This window comes from Balaenoptera ricei, chromosome 8, assembly GCF_028023285.1.
Source record: "Balaenoptera ricei isolate mBalRic1 chromosome 8, mBalRic1.hap2, whole genome shotgun sequence".
NCBI classification, from domain to species: Eukaryota; Metazoa; Chordata; class Mammalia; order Artiodactyla; family Balaenopteridae; genus Balaenoptera; species Balaenoptera ricei.
Window position 1 is genome coordinate 5,296,243 of NC_082646.1, and position 24,468 is coordinate 5,320,710.

The following is a 24,468-nucleotide window of genomic DNA, read 5'->3' on the forward strand; positions in this document are numbered from 1 at the left end:
GAAAGACAAAACTTTTGGCCAATGGTGACATAATTAGAGGAACAGTATAATAGTTCTCCCTGCCACCCAACCACTGCTGTAGGGAAACTGGAAACTTAAGGAAGCCCAGGAGTGGATGCCAGTTTGGGGACCCTGTTCCTGACTCTCCCAGTAATAAAGACGACGTTGGGCCTTTGTATTGGGTCTCCAGAAGGCTGCCTTGGGCTCGATCCTTATCAAGGGCAGGTCATTTTTAACTAATTTCTTAACGGTATCACTTGTTGGCCCTTGAAAAATCGAAGGCTCCTCCAGCAATCCAGTCCCGATCCCTGACTCATAATCGGCTGGCGTCCAGTATTCCCAGAGCCCTTTGAGGACACTGGCCCGGAGCCCCCTGCGCTTGCTCGCACGCATGCCCCTCCAGCCGCTGCCTCACGTCCTGTGTGTCAGTCTTTGTGAATGAATGATAGACACGCACTTGGAGAACTATGCCGCTCCCGGGACGGGGCGGGAGCGGGTGACCAAGTCCTCAAGAATGCGTGGAGAATCGGACGCACTTCCCCGAAGGGCCGCATTGGCCTGGGCACCCCCTGGCTCCGCGTGCGGCTCCTCTGCGGCCCGGCTGCCGTGCCCGGGGGGCAGAGGGCGCGGCGGGCGCCGAGCTCCGCCCAGCCTTGCTTTCGGTTTGGACCGCCGCCGGCGATTGGCCGCGGGTCCAGGGCCCCGCCCCCGGCCGTGCCCGCCCCTCGCCGCCCCGCCCCTCGTCCCTCCCGGCCTCCCCCCGCGGAGATCCTGGGGGAGGGGGCCGGGCGCGCAGACCCACGGCCGGGGCTCGGCGCCTTGAGTAACGCCCCAAAGAGGAGGGGAGAGCGCCCGGGCGAGGGAGGGAGTCGGCTCCGGAGAGCGAGGGCGAGGGCGAGCGCAGGCGGCTGCCCGCGGAGAGGAGGGAGCCGGGCCAGGACTAGGAGGTAGCCGGCGGGGCGCTAGGCGAGGCGGGGACCCGGCGCGCGCACTTTCCCGCAAAGTGCCAACTTACCCGGGAGAGAGTTCCGGCCGCTCACCTTCTGGGCGCCGGGGAAAGTCAGCGGGAATTTGAGATTTTAGGGAAGAAGGTCCGATCCCCCCGTCCCCTGTCCCTTGTTACTTATCCCCATTAAAAAGAGAAACAACAAGAATAACAGCAAACTTGCTCTAGTGCCGTCTGTCCCCCCACTCCTGGCACCATGAAGGCGGCCGTCGATCTCAAACCGACTCTCACAATCATCAAGACGGAAAAAGTGGATCTGGAGCTTTTCCCATCCCCGGGTGAGTGGTGATTGCCGAAGCCCCCACTCCAGCTCTCGGCCAGAGGCCGGGGTCCCCTCCGCTTCTACCCCCTTCGCTCTTCCCTTCCAGGCAGTGGTGCGTTTCTGCCGGAGCTTCTGCCTGAGCAGGCGATGCTGGTGGCAGCTGGAGAGAGGTAGAGAGGAAGAAGAGGAGGACTGTTGGTGGCCCGAGACCCTTGTTTGGGGGGTGGTATTTATTTTCACAGCTGTGTTTTTGTGAGTAATGGGAAAAAGCTTTTAGAATGGCCAGCACTCCCATTCCTGCTTTTTTATTTTCCCAAATGAGCGGGAACCCTCTGGGCTTATTCCTTAAGGTTAGGGGGGTGGACACTGCTGCCGAGGACATCACCCCCTGACCCTGCAGTCATCCCCCAGAACTGGAGCCGGATGGAGGGCCTGGGGTAGGAAGAGCCCAAACGGTGTCAACTGGCTGGCCTTCATGCACATTTTCAAATGTCTTGCCTTCCTGAGCTCCCCTGTCACATGTCCCTTTGCTATCTAGCTTCTCTTTTCTGGGGTGAGGATAGGGAGATGGGAGCAGAGCTGAAATGATCATCTTAACTCCAGGAAACATCCCGATTCTGTTCATGCAGGTTACTCACTTGATCCATCTTTCTAAGCTGCCGTAAATTTGTCCCTTGGTACCAAAGATCTGTTAGAAGAGGGAAAACCTCCCAACACCAAACGTGACTTTGGGTCTTTGGTTGGTGTGTTATCCAACTCTTGGATTTGTAGGATTTGAAAAGGAAAAGGGTAGGACAGAAATTTCATTTTGTCTTAGACACAGTTTTTGGTGCTAAGCAGTTTAATGGACGCTGGAGCTCCAGAATTTCTGGAATAAATGCAGTTTGAGAAGAAAAGATGCTTTCTTGTAGGATAGGGAACTGCCAGCTATCCTTAAGAGATTCGTTATTTTGGAGGTAAAGGTATATAGGAAGATGTAGGGAGAAGGTGGTGCTTTTTGGAAAAAAATTAATCGCAGTAACGTGCTGCCCTGTTATATCGGGTTATCAATAAATTCAGCGGCTGATCCCCATGGTTAACACTTCTTTGCTTCCGCCATAATTAGTTGCTTATTTTAACCCTTTCTTAATCTGCTTAAACTTTCAACACAAGCCAAGCTGACGTTTTGTCGTTTGGAGATCCTGCAGAAATCTTAATGAAGACATAGTAGTGGCTGGTGTCTTCTCCTCTTAGACCCCCTAACACTCAAGCCCAGGCTTGCTCCCTGGGAGGTGCAGGAAGACTAAGGCTGTTTTGTTGTCACAAGGATGCTGAGATGACCTGGAACCTCGGAGACATTTCGGGCACACAGAGCTACAGTTCAGAAATTATGCTGCTGTGATGGTGGTTTGGGGGAGTTCAAGGTAGCCAGAATAAATTCTGTTAGTCGCAACTGATTCAGACCATTTATAGAGGAAGTGAAAGGATAGTTCCCAGCAAAGATAGATCTCAACCAATAGGTCCTTTCCTGAAGTATGGCTTGTTTATATGTGTGTTTATGGGGAAGAGACAGATTTGGTCATCTGGGAAATGGTGTCGATATGTCAGTCCACGAACCTACAATGGATTTGGCATGCTGGGAAGGAGAAAGAGCCCCTAGCAACACATGTTTTAGATCACAGTAAACAGCGGAAGCATTTTGGGGGAGTAATTTAGTAAATATTAGAGGTTTTAAGTATATGGTGCTGTTCTGTTGGTTATTGATAAAAAGAAATCCTGAGCAAGTAACTATTCTTAGCTTTCCCCTCTGTAAAGTGGGGACAGTGAGGCCTAATGCTGCGGTCATACCCATTATAATAAGCAAATTTACAGTGCCCTTCTTTTGCAAAAATATTCTGTCAGCAACCTTCAATACAAGAAAATTTCAACTGATCAAAGAAATTGGGCAGTCTCCTGCCATTCATTGTAATGAGATTTGATTTCTGGCGCTGTCAACTAAGTTTGAGCTCATTTTTTCCTGGAGGTTTAGTAGCATATACGTGAATATTATACCCATACCCCAGAAAGGGAAGTTGAGGCACAGAGAAGGTAAGTTACTTACCTAAGAATGTCTAGTGAGCCAGCAGCTCAAGTAAAATGCATCCCGGTTTCTACCACCTCAGTGTACAGTTGCCTTGAGTAATACTGCAAGTTAACCTCTGTAAAGCTTAGCAGAGAAACTTCAGTTGAGACTTAAACTTGCAGGTGCAAGGATGCAGGAAGCATTGACCAGGGCTGCTTGCTTTTGTTGGTGGGAAAAGACACTGACTGGCAAAGTGGGGATTTGCTTTGCCCATCAGACCATACAGGACATTTTTAAAGTTTAACTTCTCATAGCGTGGCTTTGTGTCTACAGCTGTGGCAAGTATTTGTCAGAATGATTCTTTGGGTTGTTTAGTTTCTTATGTGTGGAGACAACTATTTTGGGAACTTACCTGGTTTAAATAATTAAACCAGGATTTCTCCCTCCCGCCCGCCGCCCCCCCTCCCATATATGAGGGCTGGAGAGAGGCAAGAGGGAGGTGGGTGTCCCAGCAGGAGCCTGGGTCATTTGCCAGTCTCAGTGGCTAGGACCTTATCAAGAACCTTTATTCACTTTGATTCTGAATTGAGACCTCACAGGAGTTTTGACAGCTTTAAGTGCCAAATTACCATATACTTGGAAATAACATTGGCGTTGAATTTTCCTTGTAGGTGTGAAGTTGGATGTATCATTTTGATTGTAATACATGATTGCCAGGTTCTCAGAGCTTAAGTAGGTTAAAACAAGTAAAGCCATAGAGTGTCCATGGAGTTCCCTCCTGGTGTGGAGTTTGCTGAGAAGGGGTGGAGGCTGGGTGCCAAAGCAAATACATTCCCCAGCCGCTTAATTTTTCCTCTCCTTTCCCACTCCACGTTCTTGGTGAGGTGAGCATAATGCCCAGGGAAGATCAGGAATTCTAATTCTGGTTGTTTGCGCTTTTACAAGAATGAAAAAGGATCAGCCCCCCTCCTACCCTAGGAAAGGATGTCCATCCCTCGGGGACCTGTGTTGCTCTTAGAAATAGGAAGAAGCTCCGTCCCTCTCCCAGTGCCTTTGGTCAGTCTTTGTATCTTCATCTGTGCAGACAAGAAAGAAGGGCAGAGCTGCCGGGCTCTCAGGATCGCCTGTTCACTGTGCTTCCAGACCCCCTCGGACCACGCGCCATTAGTGACTATGAGCCCAGCATTTCCGAGCAGGAACTCTGTAGCCAGCCTGTCTGGGTTTGAATCTCAGCTCTGCCACTTACTAGCTGTGTGACTTTGGACGAATTACTTCATCTCTCTGTGTGCTCCAGCTCCTGCATCTGTAAAATGAGTGCGATAATCCTTCTACGTCGTAGGGTTGATATGAGAATTAAATCTATTACTGTGTGCAAATCTTAAAACAGAGCTGATCCACAATAACAACACAAAATGACGACGGCCGTAGAATTTTTAGGGGCCCCTGAAGTGTTTTATAGGGGCTACAGCTGCCTATGCACCTCCCCTAATCGCTTATTTGAGAGGGAAAGAAGAGTAAAGTTAAAGAGAACCTTTTCACCTGCCTCACTGAGATCTCACGCTCCGCGTTCTGTGCCCCAGCAGCAAACAGCGAGCCAGGTGACTCTCAGAGTGTCAGGGCATCTCCGGGGCCCGGCTGTCAGTTACAGGCTCAGGGATCAGTCAGTTACTGTGGGTGATGGAGATTGTCAGTGCTGCCTCAGAGCCAGAAGGCCACCAAGACTAGGGGCCGGGGAACATTTGCAGGGTTGATGGAAATGTAGAGTTCTTCAGTTATGCAGGGTTGGGAAATGCATCATGTCCAGTTATTATAAAGTATCTCACATCTTATTTATTTATTTGTTTGGCAGAGCTTGCATTCCTGGCATTTTTGGTTGGTTTGTATTGCTGTTTTTTTGTCTGTGTAACTTTTTTTCTTTCTTAAAGAGACCAGACCACCCTGTAGGGGGAATCACCTCCCCCTAGGAGACAAACCAGCCCGCGGTCAACCTCCCAGAGCCCAGCTTGCTCTGGGCTCCATCAAAATCTCTGCAAAACCGAGAACTGGTTAGTGTAGGTCAGGATTTTTTCAGAAAAGCGAGGCTCCCTATTGCAAAGAGCACAGATAACTCTACAATGGCGACAGCGACAGTATAATTATAGCCGTCTCTGGTTTGCGGAATGAATCACCCATGGCTGTGGTGGCATTCCCTGAGCTTGCAATGAAGGTAGATTCCTGCCATTCCCAAGTTGTAGGGATATTTCTGAAACACGTATTGAACCTGCATTACGTGCCAGGTTCTTTCCCACTTCACGCCACTAACTCTGGGGTACGGGAACATATTATTATATCCATTGTTCAGATGAGGAAGAGGATATTCTGAGAGATGCATAATTTGCTCTAGGCCGCACTGGTAGAAATTTATAAACTGATGAGCGTTGCGAGCATTTTATACCTAATGTAAAGCACCGTGTTACTCACAGGAACTCGGGGAATTAAAAGAGGGGAAACGAGGCGGCCCTGGTGGTCGGTACTTTGGGGGTTGAGGGGTGCAGGGGGCCCCTGCCGCCCTGCACGACTCCTCTGAGCTTGGGGTTAGGGCCTGTCTGTCCCATGAGCTCCCTCCAGGGCTGGCAGTCGAGGTGTGTTGCTTTAAGAAGATGCTTGAGGGTTCCAGCGACGCTTGCCTGAGATCACCAAGCAGGGAACCAGGCTTCTTGTTTTTCCAATATCTTCCAGATGTAGTTCGTTCTCTCACAGGTGAGGACGTGGTTGTGTTCACTTCCAAGGTCACATCCTTCCCAGAGCCTCCCCATTCGGCCTGATTTACCTCTTTCGTCACGGACACAGCTCTGCATGTATCTATCTCACTCGCAATCTGGGCGACGAGAGACACAGATCAGCAGCAGTTTGTTTTCTTAGTACAGATGTAATTTAATTTTCCTTCCTGCAAGGAGGCCAGAGGTACCTGCCTTTATTGTCTGCACAGCAAATAAGTTTTATCTTTTTCCCTGCCTAAAATGTAGGGTTTTCAAGCCCATGTCATGGGTCAGGGCACATTGTGTGTAGCTGTTCTGGCACAAGGAGGGAAGCTGAGCCCCAGGGTGCTACCTGCAGACCTGCCCATGCCACCACCTCCCCCCCCCCCCCGCCCCCCGCTGGCCCACAGCTCAGAGGGAAACCAACAGACTCCCTGGCGACTGGTCCATGGGTGAGGTCTTGGTTCCTCTATCACTGCCTTATGGGGAACATTTTTTCCAAACAGTTAATACCCTTGGGTCCCACGGTCATCACAGAGAGGAATTTGTATATTCACCACACAGTCCTCGTGTTTTTATCTGGCTGCTCCCGAATGAAGTGTGGGCCCCATCCCCCTGCTCAGACAGAGTCTCAGATGGGATTTGCCTCCCTGTTCACAGTATTCTAGGTCCACCCTTTGCTTACAGCTGTTAAGCTCTTCTTAACTCTGAGTTAGGAATGTGAAGGCAATCCCCAAATCTATCATTTTTCCCTGTCAGGTATCTACAGCTCCGTTTTGCTTTTTTTTTTCAGTTGGGTTGAAGAGCTCTTTCTCCAGAACTTCAGTAGATGTTTTTCACATTGCAGAAACAGGCTATTTGGCTACTTTTCTTGAAGCTCTGTGCCTATCTATGTTACCTTTTTCTTTCACTTGGGTAGTTTATAGTCTCTATGCAGATCCAGAAGGAAATTGGTCTGTAGTGTAGGTTACAGCAGATCCAATATCATTGGCGGGAGCCATGCTTACAGAAACACTCAAAATATTGCTGTTTGAGCCATAAATATTTATTGATTATTAGGCCAACTTCTTCATATTTCTTAGGTGCTTTTCAGTTTCTGCTGCTTGGAGGCAGGCCTGTCACTGGGCACTGGAAAGGTAGCTTCTTACTGCCCCATCACCTTTTCCCCATTGTCCTTTTTCTGTAGCATTTCGTTCGGGCTCAGAATTGTAAGATATTGACCTAGACGGTGCTTAAAGACCCAATGTAGCATTGGAAAGTTTTAGGGTATTGGATTTCAGCTCTTGATGGTGTGTGCTTGTAATTTACCACCCAAACTGGGACACTTTTGAGAGTGTAATGGGTGCTGTTAATAATTACACCACAATGAGAGATAGACTAGGACTCTCCCTGGAAGTGGGGTGCACACTACTTAGACCCTGATTTTGGACAATAATATTCTTTATGATATGTACTTAGGCCATGCAGAGTAAGCTAAAAGGACCAAATTAAGAGTTTGGGGCTTCCCTGGTGGCGCAGTGGTTGAGAATCTGCCTGCTAATGCAGGGGACACGGGTTCGAGCCTTGGTCTGGGAAGATCCCACATGCCGCGGAGCAACTAGGCCCGTGAGCCACAACTACTGAGCCTGCGCGTCTGGAGCCTGTGCCCCGCAACAAGAAAGGCCGCGACAGTGAAAAGCCCGCGCACCGCGATGAAGAGTGGCCCCCGCTTGCCACAACTAGAGAAAGCCCTCGCACAGAAACGAAGACCCAACACAGACAAAAAAATAAAATAAATAAATAAATAAATAAAATCCAGCCATTCATAAAAAAAAAAAAAAAAAAAAAAAGAGTTTGAAGAAATTCAAATTCAGTGTGGTTTCCCCCAAGCATGAGTTATATTTGTAAATGTGTTTTTTGACACATAATATAATATTTCTCAGCACCTGGGAAACAACTAAAAATCAACCTCAAACGAGTTCACTTTAAGCATTTGAAACCTCTTGGTAGCTTTGAGGAGCTATGCTAAGCTGTCGATTTTTGCTTTGCAAAGTTCTGCGGAGGAACTGTAAACTCTCTGCGTGTAGGGTGTGTGTGTGTGAAAATGAACTTTTGAGTAGGGGGAAATGCCATCATTACACACGTGAAGACAATGACATTTTTCCTTTGTTTTGTTTTAATGTTTATCCAAGATGAGAAGTTTTACGTTGTGATCAAAAGGGGCAAAAAAAAAATTTTTTTTTGCACCATTAAAATGGGTAAAAACAAAAAGAAAAGTAAAACAGCAAGCCCTCAATTTTTTAGGATGGGAGGAAGGGAATGGAATGGTGGATTCAACTGCAACATCCCGTTTGGCTAAAAAAGAAGAGAAAAAATAGAAGAGCGGTGACAGGAGAAGAGTTAGAAAGTATGAAAGGACTAATGAAAGAATGAGAGGAGATAGTGAAAAAAACGATCAAAGCATTTAAGTGATATTTCCTAGACTTTTGGAAAAACCGCCATATGGAACAAACATTGCACTTGGGTAGGAATTCTAGTCCAATTGGCCAGCTGGGTAATCTGTTTCCACTCTTTGTCTCTGTAATCATTTCTGAATACTTGACCTCCTGCACGGCTGTATGGCAGGTCCGGGCAACCCAGATGGAATAACCCTTGTGCTCTAGGTGCTTTCATGGGTAAAAGCGCAGGAGGAACATCATTTGAACTTGTGGAAGTACAGGGGGATCAATGATTCTATTTTCTGTGTCTGCTGGGCGCTTTCTTCCAACAGTTGTAGGTTAGAATAATTTCCTGGGTCAGCTTCAGGGAGACCATGGGTATTTCAGAAAAATTTGGAAGATGTGGTTAAAAACAGGGAGAGGAATATTTTAGTTAGAGAGAACAGCATGGGGAGAATGCTGAAAGTTTGGAGTGAAAGAAAGGCTTACATAAATAGGAAGAAAAACACCTTGATTGTAGAAAGGGAAGAGAGTTGGAAGTGTGAGACCAGGACCTATGTGAGAGCGTTTTGTACCTCAGGATGAATTTTGCCTTTGAAAGTAGGGAGATTTTAAGGACAGAGCAGTGTTATTGAAAAGGCTTATGAGAGAGGTGATTTTTTTTTTTCTTTTGGTAGCATTACTTTACCTATCAGTCATACTGTTAGTTGTTAAAACCTCTATATCAGTTTATCAGAATAAGCGTTAAACCTCAGAGAAGATGACAAAATCAATCAGGTACATGTTTTCAGGGTACAAATGGAAAATAAGAATCTAGGTTAGGCCAGGGGGTTCCTAATCTGGTGGGTGTTTGTAGATACATGATTTTTTGAAGTATGTATTTAGAAACCCCTATTATGTGCCGGGTACTATACCTACTCTCAATTAATGATATTTTTGTGCAATTAGAGTTTTGTGCTGGGATAATCACTATCATTACTTATCATTCATGAGAGTGTGTGGTTGAGTCTGATTTTCAAACATCCTTCAGAAAATCCACTACAGGGCATTTTCAGTGGAAGAGTTTCCATGTGTTGACTTCTATACTTATAGTATTTATTTTTCTTTTTCCTATCTATTTGAGATTCCCTGCCTAGGTTTTTTTTTTTTTTTTTAATTCTATACATTATGCATTGGTTATCTTATATCATTGAAATACTAATTAAATGCGTGGAATGCAGTGAGGATTCAGGACTAATAAGGGGAGATCTATCAGCCTAGCAGGAGTACATTTTTTGTATAAGCTAAGCTGAGTGTCCACTCTGGGGAACCCATCGCTGCCTGGAGACCCAGGAGGCCTGGATTCTAGCCATGGCTTTGCAGCTCTTTGTCTGTGTGACCTTGGGCAAGTCATTTCTTTTTTCTGAACCTCCAGGTCTTCATCGTTAAATAAACTCACTGGAGAAGATGACCTGTAAGGTTTCTCTTAACGCTGATAGTGTATGAATCTAGATAGCATTTAAAATAATTAAGGCTTAGAGAGAGCATGCAATGTCATTGAAGAGGTAGGCAAAATGGGGATATTTTTCTCCCGGTCCCCACGTCCTGTTCATCACAGTTCCATCATTGGGAGGATTTTGAATACATTTGTGAAGATTACCTTTCATGGGGAGAGGCGTTAGGAATTGTCACAGGCCTTGCCTACGTTTGGAGAAACACATTGTCCCTGGGGTGACGCTGGACCAGGCGTCATACCTTCCTCTTGGTCCCTCTCCATGAAACAGCTTCCTTTTTCCATCAGCCTTTGCTACGGTTGCAGCGGAAAGCAGCTCCAGCGCGGGGGGTCTGCTCTGGAGGAAGGAGGTGTAGGCTGGGGGTCCGGTAGGTGAAGCAGCCAGCAGCCCCAGCTGCATCCTCAGAGCCGAGCGTGTGGTCTGAGCCAGAGCTGTTTCATCTCGGCCGCTCCTTCTCAGGGCGCTGCTCTGGGCATAAAAGGCCCCTCCTGCAGCAGGAACGCGTTCTGCTCAAAGCCACCCTGGTGAGGCCCGTGCCTCTTGTTTGTACCAAGGCAGGGGCCGGGCCCCTGGCTGCTGGGCGCTCGGGAATGGGGTCTGGCCCTCCCGGAGGTGCTGGCTGCTGGGAGATCCCACCTGCTCTGGTTCCCCGGGTCCAGGAAGCTGCGAGTGTGTGCTGGGCTGTGGTGAGCACAGGCTGCCGGCCTTGCAAAGGCTGCATTTACGGCAGTGGAGGCACGGCGCCTGCACGCAGTTGTTATCTGAAAATCAGGTTCTTGATGTTATTGCTACCTTTTGAGAAAGGTCTGACACAGTTGCCCTTTTCTTTCAGGAGCAGGGACCTAAGATCAGCGTGCCAATTTGGGGGAAAAACAAGAAAAACTGCCACTGATAAGAGGGCAGAGTTGATCTATCTGTAATTGTGTAGGCATCTCTCATCTCGTTTTTACCTTTTTCTTTTGTTTGTTTTTTTTCTTTTCTATTAGTTATTGGATGCCAGCTTATGAACGTGCCAAGAGCCTCATTCTTTTACCCCTGTCCCTACTAGCTAAGTATTATTCTCATCTCTCAGATGAAGAAACCACGAGGTTAAACGATGTGCCCAAGGCCACACAGCGGGTGAGCAGAGTTTAGATTCAAGCCCAGCTGTAGGTCACTCCAAAGCTCACTCTTCTCAGAAATATTTGGATATTTGTTGACTTCGGGGAAATACGAAGGTCTGTTTGTGCCTACCGTTTACCACTTCACTTATTACTTGGTTGTGATCTGGTAGCATTTCGCAGTTTGACATGTGACCTACTCCCCCTTTTAGCTTCACGGTCCCTTGAGTTACAAATATGTTACAGGTAGGGAAACTGATGCCCATTTGTGATGCCAGGTTCCTTCCCCAAGGTAACTTGGTAAGTAAGTGGCAGAGTTAGAACAGGAAGCTGGAATTCTCCAAACCCCTTGACATTTCCATTCGGCCACACACATTTTAAATATTTCCTTGATTGGATGAATACATAGTGCATTCACATTACTACTATGGCTACTAAACATTAGCTTGAGGTAGAAGTGTTAACAAGGCATCCTCTGCTCTTTTGCTAGAGATTGAGTTCCCTGCATATTTTCTATGCATAGTTAGTCAGTCTCCTGTAGACAGTTGGCTAATTATTGAGCTTCGAGTGGGTTGCACAAATCACTATGATATGGGATCTGGAAAATTTGCACAGCTTTCCATGATGCCAAACCACTGGCCAAACTTTACGTAGGATGGTAGGTCAGTTCTTTCTCAAGAAGTAAAAGGTGAGTTACCCCACAGGCTTCTAGACAAAGATGCAGTTTTCCTCTGGGGTAGGCTGACTTTGGACTTTGAGAAATGCATTTTTTTTTTTTTTTTAATCTAAAGAGTTTTGAAAAGAATTCCTGTCCAACCCCCGTTTCCTTATATTGAAATATATGCTCATTGCTTTGGTCTTCTGAGCCTCAGTTTACCCTTGTTAGCAAATGAGCTCCACTTTAATGACGAGCAGGAACTTCAGGTAGCCAGAGGAGCACTTCAGGATAAAAAGTAAAACAAAAACCAAAAAACTTTGCATCTCACACTGCATGCTATGGGAAAGAATTGTGCCAGAGAGGTGTACAAGAATTACATTTTCGGTGAGTGATTTTTTTCCCCTGTTAGTTTCCATCTGGGGCAGGGGCATTTTCTATGGCGCCAGGTGTATACACTTGGAGTTTAGCGAAGTTATATTAGATTATCCCCCTAATACAATGTGTTGTTCCTTAGCAATAAAAATAAGTCTTCTTCCCCCTGTTTTGGTCATTCTGGAAGCCAGAGCATTCCAAAGCCAAATGACAGGTTGTTACACGGAGAAGTGGCCCCTTGGCATGTGGCTGTTTCCTTGGGAGTGAGTTTAATTCTAAATGGCCAGCAGTGCCCTCGGGGGCTTCTGGATTATTGGGGAAGAGGAGGTGGGGATGGGTGTAGAGCTCGGTACACCTGATTGCAGCCAGAATGGAGAATAGGTTTTAGGTTTGGCACTTTTGAATGCGGGCACTAACTTTAGTCTTGTCAGGAGCATTTAGTCTTGTAAAGCAAATCTCAGTGTGGCTGTCAAGTGTCACCTCTTCAAAATGGGGTTCAGGCCTCCACTTCTGAGTCGTTTTGGTCAGGCCTGCGGAGTCCTCGGTCTTCCCTTTTCCTGGTTTGAGCATTTTCTGTGTTGGTAGCCAGACAGGTGCTCATCCTTTACCTTTTGCCGCCTGGCATGAGAATCAGGATACATGATTCACTTTGAGCTGCCAGATTCTAGCCACATCTCTGCGTCACCTGTCACCTCCGTCAGCTCCGTTTTCTTCTGGAAGAAGGGCGTTCCTGGTGAGTGAGCTGCCTTTGCTTGGAGAGAGTGGGAACGTTAATGAGCTCACGTTTACAGAAGACTCTGGGGGCATCCGTGATATAAGGAGTGTTATTAAATTACTGGGAGATATGATACAGTGTGGCGATGCTGAATAACTAGGAACTCTCTGAGGGTGAATCGCGTGTGTCTGCAGGAAATGCATGCTTGATCTCACATCAGATCAAGAGTTCAATCTTACACCTTCCTTACCTCCTAATGGAAATCAAACATTCTCCAGAACTGCTGGGTGCTTGCTTTTGGTCTCTGTACATATCTGTGCTACAGTTTGGAGGCATGAGAGAAGTGAAACTAATAGTCCTGGAGTACCTACTATGTGCCAGGCACTTTGCAAAGTGCTTCACACAAATAATCACATTCTTTAAACAACCCTATGAAGTTGGTGTTTTATTTTTTTCAGTGTTTTTAAATTTTTATTCAAAAAATTGTTTTTACTGAAGTAGAGTTGACGTACAATATTGTATGAGTGATAGGTGTGCAACATAGTGATTCACAATTTTTCAAGGTCATAGTCCGTTTATAGTTATTATAAAATATTGGCTATATGCCCTGTGTTGTATTATATCTCCTTGTAGCTTTCTTCGTACCTAAGAGTTTGTACCAAGGTTGGTGTCTTAACCCCCATTACGAAGATAAGAAATTGAGTCTCAGAAAGGCTCCAGTAATTTTCCCAAACCCATAGAACTCTCAAGTCACAAATTTAAACTTAGATCCTTCTAATTACAAAGTCCTACCAACTTAGAATCTGTTTGGAGAGAAAATTTGCTAACGTTCTCATCAGAGGCTTTGATTCTTGGTGCGTCCTTCTGTGCAGTGTGCTCTTTTGGGCTCCTCATTATTCTCAGGCTAAGAAAGAAAAACATCCAGTATATCTATAAATATATACCACTGGGGTGTGTAATAGAGCAGAAGCCAAAAACAGAGTTCCCATCATTTCCATGTGCATTTTCAAATTCAAAGTGGACACATGAAACGTAGGTACCTAAATTTACTAATGCATAGAGAGCGTTGGTGCTTTTGGCTCCATTTTCCAGATTGGGAAATCGAGGAATGAAGTAAGGGCTCCACCCATTCTTGAGAATCCTCCAGGGAGTGGATATCCAGAAGCACACGTCTAGGCCTTGAGGCCACTTGATGCAACAGGAATGTTTGTAGAAAAATAAACACACACATGGAATGACTCAATGTCTGCATGATTGACGAGCAGACATTGGAGTTAGCCTCTGATTCAGTTGGAGATTTAAAAAAAAAAAAAATCTCTTTATTTCTGGATTTCTGAAGGCCTCTCTTAGGGGAGCCTTGTGGCTTTTCTATGCCCTCACCTGTGATGGGTGGCCTGATGGGAGAAATTTGAAAGTCCAGGCTGGCTGCAGTGTCTCCAGAGGGTTTTGCGTGCTGGATGAGCAAAACAGCAGCTTCGTGTTTTAGATGAGATCGGGCCCTGGCGACTTGCTGCTGGACTCACAGGGTCGGGGTAGCGTGAGCTACTCACAGGCATCGGCTGCAGACGACGAGCGGCGACCGAGGATGAGTCCAGTCTCCAGGGGCCCCGACCGCCTTGCTTTGTAAGAAAACACTCGCAGTGTCTTTATGGGCAAACCAGTTCCAAGGAATTAGTATTTGAATTTCCAAAAGCTGGTGCAAGATACGCAGGAGGCTTCTCCCACACAGACCAGCCAGGAATCTGAGAATCTTCTTCAAATTTCTGTTCTTTTTTTTTTTAAATTAATTAATTATTTATTTATTTGTTTGCATTGGGTCTTCGTTGCTGCGCGCGGGCTTTTCTCTAGTTGAGGCGAGCGGGGGCCATGCTTCGTTGTGGTGCGCGGGCTTCTCACTGCGGTGGCTTCTCTTGTTGCGGAGCACGGGCTCTAGGTGTGCACAGGCTTCAGTAGTTGTGGCACGCAGGTTCAGTAGTTGTGTCTTGCAGGCTCTAGAGCGCAGGCTCAGTAATTGTGGCTCACGGGCTTAGTTGCTCCGCAGCATGTGGGATCTTCCCGGACCAGGGCTCGAACCCGTGTTCCCTGCATTGGCAGGCAGATTCTTAACCGCTGAGCCAGCGGGGAAGTCCCCAAATTCCTGTTCTGATGGAGCCTAAATGCGGTCCACTTTTTTGGTCATTGGAGTTTGGTTCTTATATTCATCAGATGGTCTGTTTATGCCAAAGGTTTCTTAGCATCTTCTTAAGATCCAGATGCATTCTCTTCCCATTCGGTAGATGAGACCTCATAGTCACAGGGGAGGGATCCGTTTTTGGGTGACCCCACAGAAAGTCTCTCTGTCCGTGAATCCCACAGCCTCTCACTCGTGACACTGGTTGTGATGACGTCTCTCCCTGCAGCCACCGCCCTGTCCTGGAAAGAGCAGGGTTTGGAGGTGAGACAGCCCTGCCTTTGAATTTTCTGCTCGCTAATTTGCCCTTCGGCAAAGTATTTAACTTCCCCAAGCCTTCCTTGTCTAATCCTTACAATGGAGGTAATCATAAAGAGCTTGCAGGGCTCTTGCAAGGATTTGAGATAATTCCCGTAGGATACTTTTCCACTGACACAGGGCCTCGTAAATGGTGTGTTATCCTTCTGTCTCGTAGGCCGCCACTTCTGTACAGATGCTCTTTGCTGACAGCGCTGTTGGTACTTCAGTGGTTGTTAGGACTGTGGTTACTGTGAACCTGGTTACAGAAAATTTTCCACTCGACACCCCTATAACCAAGTGGGCCGGAGCGGTCCCTGTGGCCAATGATGGTGTTTTCTTCCTCTCACGCACACTTACCAAACTTGAGCTTGGCCTCAGGTCATGAGTCCGACTTTAAAAGCATCATGTTCAGGCCCTGGCCAGGTCAACAGGGCCGGTTCTTGGAATTGTCGTTATCAGGATATAGAATTATTTTAATTGTCCTCGTCTTCTCTTCTGGGAGTGACCGACCTGTCACTGCAGCTGGCCTGGAGTAGAGCCGCCTCCTTCAGGCTGCCCTCCACGTTAGCCTGCTGCTGGGAAGGGCCAGGTCAGTGAGTCCGCTCGGCGCCCTCCTAAAGATAATGAGCCTCGGGTCGGAAGAAGCCCACTGGCCTTGCTTCCTTCTCCACACCCCGTGTCCCTTCTGTCCCCCAGCAAATGCCCAGTAGACCCTCGCAGTACTAGCAGACTTCCGCTAAAGCGCTTCGCAGCTGAAGATGCCTTCTCTGGAATCTGCCTGTGGCCAATTGCAGTGGTTGATTTACAGCCAGAATCTGGCACCTGGAAAAGGGGATCCTGTGTCTTTAAACAGCTGTGCTCCAGTGTGTGTAAATGTGCTTGCTAATCCAGTGACTAATTCAGTATATTATCAAGCAGCAACAAGCAGGCTGCCAGGGCAGGGCTGGACCCCAACTGGAGTGGTGTGTTAAGGCTCAGGGAATTATTTCTTGAATTCTGCCACGCCACCCGTCTCTGGAACGGACTGGACATCTCATCTGTCCGTTCCCTGCACCAGAATCAGCACTTGCGTTCTCCGGATTCCCATCCTGCTCCTGCCTGCTCCCTCCCTCCAGACCTTGGGTCACTTGATTTACTCATCCGACGAGGGTAGAGCCAGGGCTCCATCTGAGTCAGGGCTGGGGAATCAATCAGAACTGCTCTGGGGCATTCCAGGGGCCCAAACTCATGATCCCTCTTGGAAGAGAATTTTCCAAAAGGTCCCATTTGGCCACAGTGTTGTGACTGCACCTTTTCTCGGTTCATGGCCGGTGAGCCTGGTCCCGTGTTTGTATGCCTGAAGCCCTTTTCTGTCTGCCCTTCCTTTTTTCCCCCCAGGGTTGGGAGAGAAACCTTCAGAAAGAGCCAGGTCTGATGGAGATTTCCTTCTCCTGAAAGCCTTCAACATAGAAATATACAAATGCTAATGTCACTCTATGTGGGCCCTGGGGCAGCCTCTTCTGGGGACAGCTTGGGGTGAGGCGAACTTGATGGTCTCTGCCTGTCTCTTGGAGTCTGTGGCCTCCCTCTCAGTCCTCCTGTAAGTGGTCCCAGAAGTTGTAGGCTCCAGGCGTCCGCCTCTGGAAACGACCTCTCCCAGCGTTTCCGTGGCCTCCCAGTGAGTGGGCCCGTCTGCATCTCATGAGGCCTCCCTGTGGCCGAGGTCACAACGATGTCTCTTCCCTGTTGCTAATGCCACCCACCTGCCACTGGAGTTGCCCTTGACACCTTGGCCCCTCCTCTTCCTCGCCCCCTACACTCCAGACGTCAGCACCCTTGCCCCAGTGCTTCTGGAAGCCAGCCCATCACTCAGTCTCAGTCATCATCAGGAGTTGTGAGTGTGGAGCAGTTGTCTGTTTGCTTCTGTGAAGGGTCCATGTCTCCCAGTCACCGGGAGGTGTTCCCATTGCTTGGCTCATAGCAGGTGGCTCATTAGCTCTTTTTAAAAAAAAAATATTGCTTTTTCAACTGAGATATAATTCACATAATATAAAATTCACCATGTTAAAGAGTACAGTTCAGTGGGTTTTCGTACATTCACGGAGTTGTGCAACCATCACCAATAACTGACTTGGGAACATTTCTGTCACCCCTGAAAGAAGCCCCCCGCCCGTCGCAGTCAGTAGCTCTTTCTGCGTGAAGACCTGCTGGTCAGGCTGTCCAGCAGGGCACAGGCGGACGTGGAGCTGTGTCTCCTGACGGGAGTCCCCACTGCTCTCCCCTGATGCTCCAAGCACGGACCCACAGAGCCGGGACGCTGGGGGCTCGCTTGTTTTGGCTCTGCTGTGTAGGAAGCTAGTGTCTGTCTGGGCACAGATAATGAGCCCTTTCACTGGCTGCAGGGCTGTTCAGTCCCGGAGCTTGGGGCTGTGGTGGCTGCAGTTTCCTAATGGCTTCCTGATGAGGCAGAGCCACTTACCAGCAGCGGATGAGGGCTGCGTATCCGCACCCGGGTCTTTCCCTTTCCCACCTGAGGCTGCGGATGGAGAGTGGCTTCTGCCGCCTCCCCTTTTGCGTTGGTCATTTCTTCTCTGGTCTCCACCCATTGGCCTGTCAGGCCCATTGACCTGGAGATGGGGTCTGCCTGGTGACTTCTCAGCCTCTTGGGTTCGCCCCTGGGAGAGGCCTCCGATGCTGTCTGCTCTGGGCCAGGGTGGGCGAGACTCTGGGGTCACCTTGGGGCTGCCAGAATGCCCCGGGCTGGGTGTTTGGGGCCCCATTCTGAAAGGAGAGAAAAAAAAACCTGTGGAGGCTCCAAGAGACCACAGCACAGCCCTTACTTAGCTGTCTGCACTCTGAAAGCATTTGCAGTTAGAACAGGAGCTGCTTGTACTGCTGCAGGACCCGGCCTTTTTGAGTTAGACTTATGGCCTTGTTAATTAGATGCATCAGGTTCAACTTACAGGCCAGCGCCCCTGAGTTTCTGTTCTGCCTTTGTCAGTGGGGCTGGTTGTATCCCCTCATGGCTATCACCATGTCTTCTTTACCCTTCCAGCAGGACTGGAATGGTGGCGTCATAGACCTTGTGCATCATGACACGATGGTGCTCTCCTCTCCTTTCAGTGCTTTTTAGATGAAGGTCACTAGATCACTGAAATTAACTGCCGCCTTCACTTCTTCTGGATCGATAGCAATAGCACCCTCAAATTTTAGACCTGTTACGCAGAGTGGTTTCGTGCAATTGAAGTTGGGTGCTGGAGATTCTTGCTTTATGATCCCTGGCATTCAACTGGGATCCCTGCTGGAAGGAAGCTCTTCTACCGTAGAGCCTGGCCATCCTGATTGAAAACTTATAACCTGGAGCAGGAGCAGATCCCATCATGGGCCCGTTATATCCCATGCTGATTAGATCTTTGGATGGCTTGTTCCTCTGTTGTTCTTACGAACCTGGGGAGCAGTAGAGTTTGTCCTGAATGATGACCAGGGCTTGATAGCAGCAAAGATAGGAGGGAGATGTCTCCCTCCCAATCCACCACGATAAGGAAACAGCAGTGGTGCAGAGGACAAAAAATACTGGCATGGAGCCAAGAGGTCTCGAATTAGTAACCACGTGATGTCACTTCCCTGAGCTTCGTTTTCCCCATCAGTAAGAGAAAGGGGTTGAACTAGGTGATGTCTCAAGTCCCTTCTAATCCTGCGTGTTCCGGGATCGGGAGTCCTGTGGGCCACCTGACCAGGGCGGGCACTCACCCACCCTCATCTCTATGGCAGCTTCCTCTCATTCATCTTGTAATTACGTCGAGTTGCCAGGAAGGGGAACATCCCTCCAAGGACTTGTTAAAGCTTTATAGCAAATTCTGTGAATTCTTCTTTTCCCTTTTTGGCCGTGGATAAGCTGTGTGCATCAGATAACCACAGTGAGGGCAACACAGCGGAGCAGAGGCAGGGAAAAGTGGGCACACGCAAGTAGGGTGCGCGTGGGGTGCTAGCTCCTACCCAAGGCCATGGAGAAGGCCAAAGCTGAAGAGATACAGGGGCCAAAATTCTAGATCAGGAATACCTGGAAGCAGCCTCAGATGGTAGGTTTAGCAGGGAACTTAATGGTTTAGGGAGAGGACCCATAATCCCTTGAAGTTGTCTCTCGGGGTTCTAAGTTCCTCCCTAGCAGCTCAGGAAACTTGAGCTGGGACTCAGATTATTCCTTAAAACCCTTAAAGCAACAGGATTTCTGACTCCTCGTTAGGGATGTACATTTGGATTTACTGAGCTGAGTGGGGCCTTTATTTCACGAGTTGTTGAACATATAAAGCCTGATGCTGTAAATTCCAGATGCTCCACGTTAGGGCACTGGCATCGGTTTTTGGTGCATGTAGCTGGTGTGCATTTTGGTGCATTTAGCAGGCGTCTTTGAAGACTGTGATAGGTCCAGAGAAGCGCTGTCTCATGCACTTGCCAAATATACTATGGGTGGGAAGCTTTGCATCTTCTCTGATGTCAGTCTCTTCGGGGCGGGAACGTGTGTTCCTCTGCCTTCTCCCTATTCCTGCCATGTGGCTCCCACGTGGTTCTCTTGAATGACACTGGGATGAGTCAGCAGGGCCCTTGGAGAAGAAGGGGATGCTTACTTAGCCTGTTGGGAGCAGGGGGTGGGGGAGAAGTCAAGGAAGCAGTGTTTGAATGAGGTCCTGGACCGGGTTGGATGGCCCAAGTACCCACTTAGATCTTCACAGTTTGGTGCCTTTTAGGTGGTCATATGTTTCACCTGGGTTTCAGTCTCCACCATCTGCTTAGGACAACAGTGTATAGGGGTGTTTGCTTGTCGTGGCCTTGTAGGTGGCATCTCAGATATCCTCGTATTTCAGGTTCACCAGGCCACTCTACAGATGGTCTGACCCCTGAACATCTGGATCCCTGCACTTCTGAAGTCAGCGAAGAGAGTGTGGGGATGGGGAAGGCACACAGTGCGTCACTTTTAATCACTCGTTGGTTACATTGGTCCCAGCTGTGTGCAGCACTTGCCTGCTCTGTGCTTAAGCTTTTAAATTATACGACATTTAAGTGCTTGTCTCCAGCTCCCTCCCGCTGTGGTGACATTACCTGGGATGTTCTCAGTGAAACACCCTAAGCTATTTCAATGGAAGGGACGAAAACGATCTTTTTCAGGTTCCTTTCTACCTACTTAGTGTTGGTTTTCCAGGAGCAAGGAGGTTGATGGCAGGAACTCGTAGGCATGAGTGGGGAGCTGAAGGTTTTCCTTAGGGGGGGCGTCTGTATGAATCCCTGGATGTCTTGCCTTTGGGAGATTCCAGCTTTGCAGTTAGGATTCTGAAGTCTGTAAGCTTGGACTGGATCCAGGGGGTGCCGTTACTGACTCTGTCAGTTGCCGGTCAGTGCCGGGCTGTCGGTGGAAACTCACAGTGAAGTCCTGCGGCAGGAGGGCTGCTTGCAGGGCCTGCCCCAGGGTCCCTGTGCCTCCTTCCCCAGCCCAGGCCCGGGCTCTGCTCATTTTCGGTTTGGTGTCTATCACAGGCTTATGCAACCATTGCTGGTCCTTGTTAGTAAGCCTCTAGACTATAAGTAACGCAGCTGGGAAGGATTAAAATTGTCACTCCAAAGTTATGTCAGAGCAAAAGATGGCATTTCCAGAAAATAGAGAAACTGTCCAAAGAGGATGAACTAAAGGGGAGTCAGAGGTCTTTGTTGAGACGTGGGGCACACATACATGTGAAGATCAGCCCTCAGCCTCTTTATGCGCCAAAGAAACGAGGAGGGAACATTCCCATGAAGAAGCACTCTGAGAGGGGCTCCAACCATGTGTCATTAAGAGACCCGACGGGACGGACGGGACGGTTGTCTCGGGAACAATAGAGTTGACCTCCGTCTGGTGGTCAGGCTTTCCGTGCACACCTGCCTTCGTTGCTCTGGGCTGGACTGAGCAGCACTTACGGTCTGGACCTACCGCTTCTCCGTGGTGACTGTATTTTAGCAGTAGGCACGCACACGTCTTCACTTGGCTAAAGAGATCCTTTAGGCTAAGAAGAAACTACTCTGTGAGTGAAAAAGGAGCCTATTTCTAAGCAGGCAGTGTTCTGGGTGACCTCATCTTCCTCCCAGCCCAGATCCAGTTGGAGCTGTGCGTACAGGGCAGAAATCCAGTTCCTCCTGTCTGGGACTCACAGTGGCAGATAAAAATAGACCAAGACTTTGTCTGCAGCCATTGTTCTCGAAGTGCCCATTGTTTCTGGAAGCAAAGTGGCTGTAGCTCTAGAGCTTTAAGCTCTGTGCTCTCTCTCTCTCCCTCTCCCTCCCCCCCCTCCCCCTCCCCTCCTCCCTCCTCCCTCCTCCTCCTCCTCCCCTCCCCCTCTCCCCCTCCCCTCTCCTCCCTCTTTCCGTCTTTCATTGTGCAGGGATCTGAGTCCCGGCTCCCCCATTTCCCTCAGCCGCCTTTGCACTTGTCCGGAGCTCCCCAACGGGTAGATCAGCAGACTCCACTGAAGATTTTGTCCAAGCCTTTCCATGATTTGTGGCCAAGATGTGGACCTGTGGATCCAATGACAGTAAAGGCAGGAGGATTTGTAACTGGTTGAGCAACTAAACCCAAAGGGTCTTGATTAATGTGTCAGTATCGGAACGATGCCTCGTCTCTGGTGTTATGTTATGGGTCACAGTACCTGGTCGTTGACGTTTCAGCGTTTTTATCAGGGGCTCAAGTTAGAGAAGGATGCGGAAAGTATACTTAGTAAATTTCAAACGGTGCAAAGCTAATAGGGTGAGGACAGATTCATGATACAAAAAAGATCTCTAGGCATGGAAACATGGATCCAAACAAGGTGAAGGTTGGTATGGATAAATGCAGCCTCTGCATGAGGTTAATAAGACTCAGTCAATAAGTGCAGAACTGGCTCAATCGCAGCGCCTATGGAGAAGGTCTGGCGGAGCACTTTGAGTGAGTGGCTTTTGCAGTATGGCTGTTAGAAAGATCGGGGTTGGTCTGCACCAGTAGAAATGCGGGAGTAGGCTGGTCATCTCCGTGTTCTCATTTGTCTCCTGAGAAGTCTGGTTCACCTGTGAATGTTCATGATGCTCTTTAGGGGCACGGACATACAGGGATGACCCTGGGTGAAGGCATGGCCAAACCAGGCCATTGTGAATGGTTGCAGGAACCAAGGAATTTTAATACCTGGACTGAAGTGATGATAAAGGGATGAGTAAAAATATTGAAAAGCTGATAGATGAAGAAAGATTAAAATTGTACTGTGTGATTTCAGCCAACAGCACTGGAGCCAATGGTTGGAACTCATAAGAAGGCAGACATAACTGCCTTCAGTATGTGCAGTTGTTTTAAAATAATTATTGCAGTCGTTAAGTGAAATTGAGTGGCTCAAAAAGTAGAGAGTGGCTGAATGTCTTAAGTGAGGAGTTATACTAAAGGACCCCTCCAGGCCCTTCTGGGGAGTGTAGCAATCCCGTCCCAGATCCTGCCCTGCCTCTGATTGTCATTACTTATTGCAGATAAACCTTTGTGGGTCTTGAAGCTTGGCGGGGGGGTCATGCACATAGAGCGTATTGCTTCAGTGCCTGCGGTTGGCATTTGGAAAACGGTTGGCATTTTGAGATCATTTGTCTCTGTACTGGGAAAATGGACATAGATATTCTTACTTTTCACTGCGGTTTCCCTGGGTTGAAAACAGACAGTTCCACTGTGTGAATGTCTATGAGTATGCTTTTGCCCTCTCTGTCCAGATTTATTTATTAAAAGAAAAACACATCTGCATAAAAAAGCCTTAGAACACAGGAAGAATGTCCACTTTGTTTTTCTTTCTGTAGCACCGAGACATGTGGGGTTTCAGCTTCCTCCAAGGGGTTTTTGAAGACTGGCTTTCATCTCAAACAAGGCTTTTTCCCATTGGAAAAAACAGCCCATTTTTTTGGTTTGAAAATATATTTATATAATGTATAAATAAATAAGAAAGACGAGAGAGAATTTCCTTTCAAAATTTATGGAAAAATGCTGCTTTCTGAACATCACTAATTGGGAGTAAGCTGCTGGCCCTTCCCAGCCCACTTCCACTCTGCCATCTGTCCCTTTATTCTGGTTTAAATTTTTCCAATATTGGCTTCCTCTGCTTTTCCCTTTCTTTCCCTCTGTTCCCTTCTCTGCCATCCATCCACCCCCCCCCCATCTTCACTGCCCGCTCTGCCTCTCATCTCCTCTCCCAGTTCCCCCATGTCTGTTCCACTTGCCCCCCACTCCTCCTGCCTTGCTCCTAAGCCCCTCTTCCTTCTGCTTTCCCCGGCAGCCCTCAGCAACTAGAGCCCTCACTGGAAGAGGCCTGTCTCTGTGTTTGTTTCCTGCGTGGGAGGGAGAGGCAGGCCTTGAGAAAACAGTTCAAAAGTGCAGAAAAACTCCACCTCTTCCAGCCTAAATAAACGGGCTCCACTCCATTTGTTTGCCCAGATTTTTCCTTTGCCCACCGAGAAAGCTCCTCACCCTCCACCTTGACCAGCCGGGTCTTCCTGGTGATGCTCAGATGCCCCCTCCGTGCCCGTCTTGCCCCCAGGCCAAGTGCGGAGGGGGCCCTGCGGGGAGCCTCTGACTCAGGGCTCTGGGTGGGAGCCACAAGCTCTGGCGTTGCAGCTGCTGTCTGCGAAGAGAGTCCCAGGGATGGAGGCGCTTCCTTTGTCATTACTTTCTCTGTAATGAAAATGATGGAGAAAAATGAACGGAAATGTTTTTGTGTCCATTTCTGCCTCCCCTGCTTTTAACTCTGTTAACAGGTACGGGTGGAAAATACCCGGCTTTCGTGTCCAGTGATCTGGGTTTGAGCGCTGGTAAGATCACTCAGCTGGCCTGATTATCTTGGTTCAGTCACTGAAGTACCCTTTGTGAGCCTCCATACCCTCACCTGTGTGACAGAGAGAATACTAAACCCTTGGTTGTTCTCAGGCTCATAGTAGGATGGGGGAGAAAACGTTTTCTAAAATGTAAACTTCTACTCAGGGAGCAGCACTGAAAATTATAGGTGGGAATCAAGTGACATGGAAATGAATTGGTCAGCCTGATTAAGCAACGTCTCCGGGGCCTCAGAGTGAAGCATCAAAGAGTAATATGTAAACTGAAATCGCGGAAGCTGGGATAATAGCAAGATGTAGGATGTCAGATATTTTCCATAGTCTTCTTGAGTGGGGTTATCCTTTGCCATGTTGTTGCCAGAAG

At 48.2% G+C, this 24,468-nt stretch overlaps 1 protein-coding gene across 2 annotated transcripts in view; it reads left to right on the forward strand.

The window, feature by feature from the left end:
• Nucleotides 1-24,468, forward strand: part of ETS1 (ETS proto-oncogene 1, transcription factor) — a 129,174-nt gene that overhangs the window by 60,738 nt on the left and 43,968 nt on the right. The window contains exon 1 of one of the 2 annotated variants that reach the window (XM_059930067.1): nucleotides 812-1,284. The exons of the other annotated variant lie outside the window; for it this stretch is intronic. Coding sequence (XP_059786050.1) covers nucleotides 1,203-1,284 — 82 coding nt within the window. The 5' untranslated portion in view covers nucleotides 812-1,202. Of the gene's footprint in view, nucleotides 1-811; nucleotides 1,285-24,468 lie in introns of those variants that run through there. 2 annotated transcript variants of the gene reach the window in all.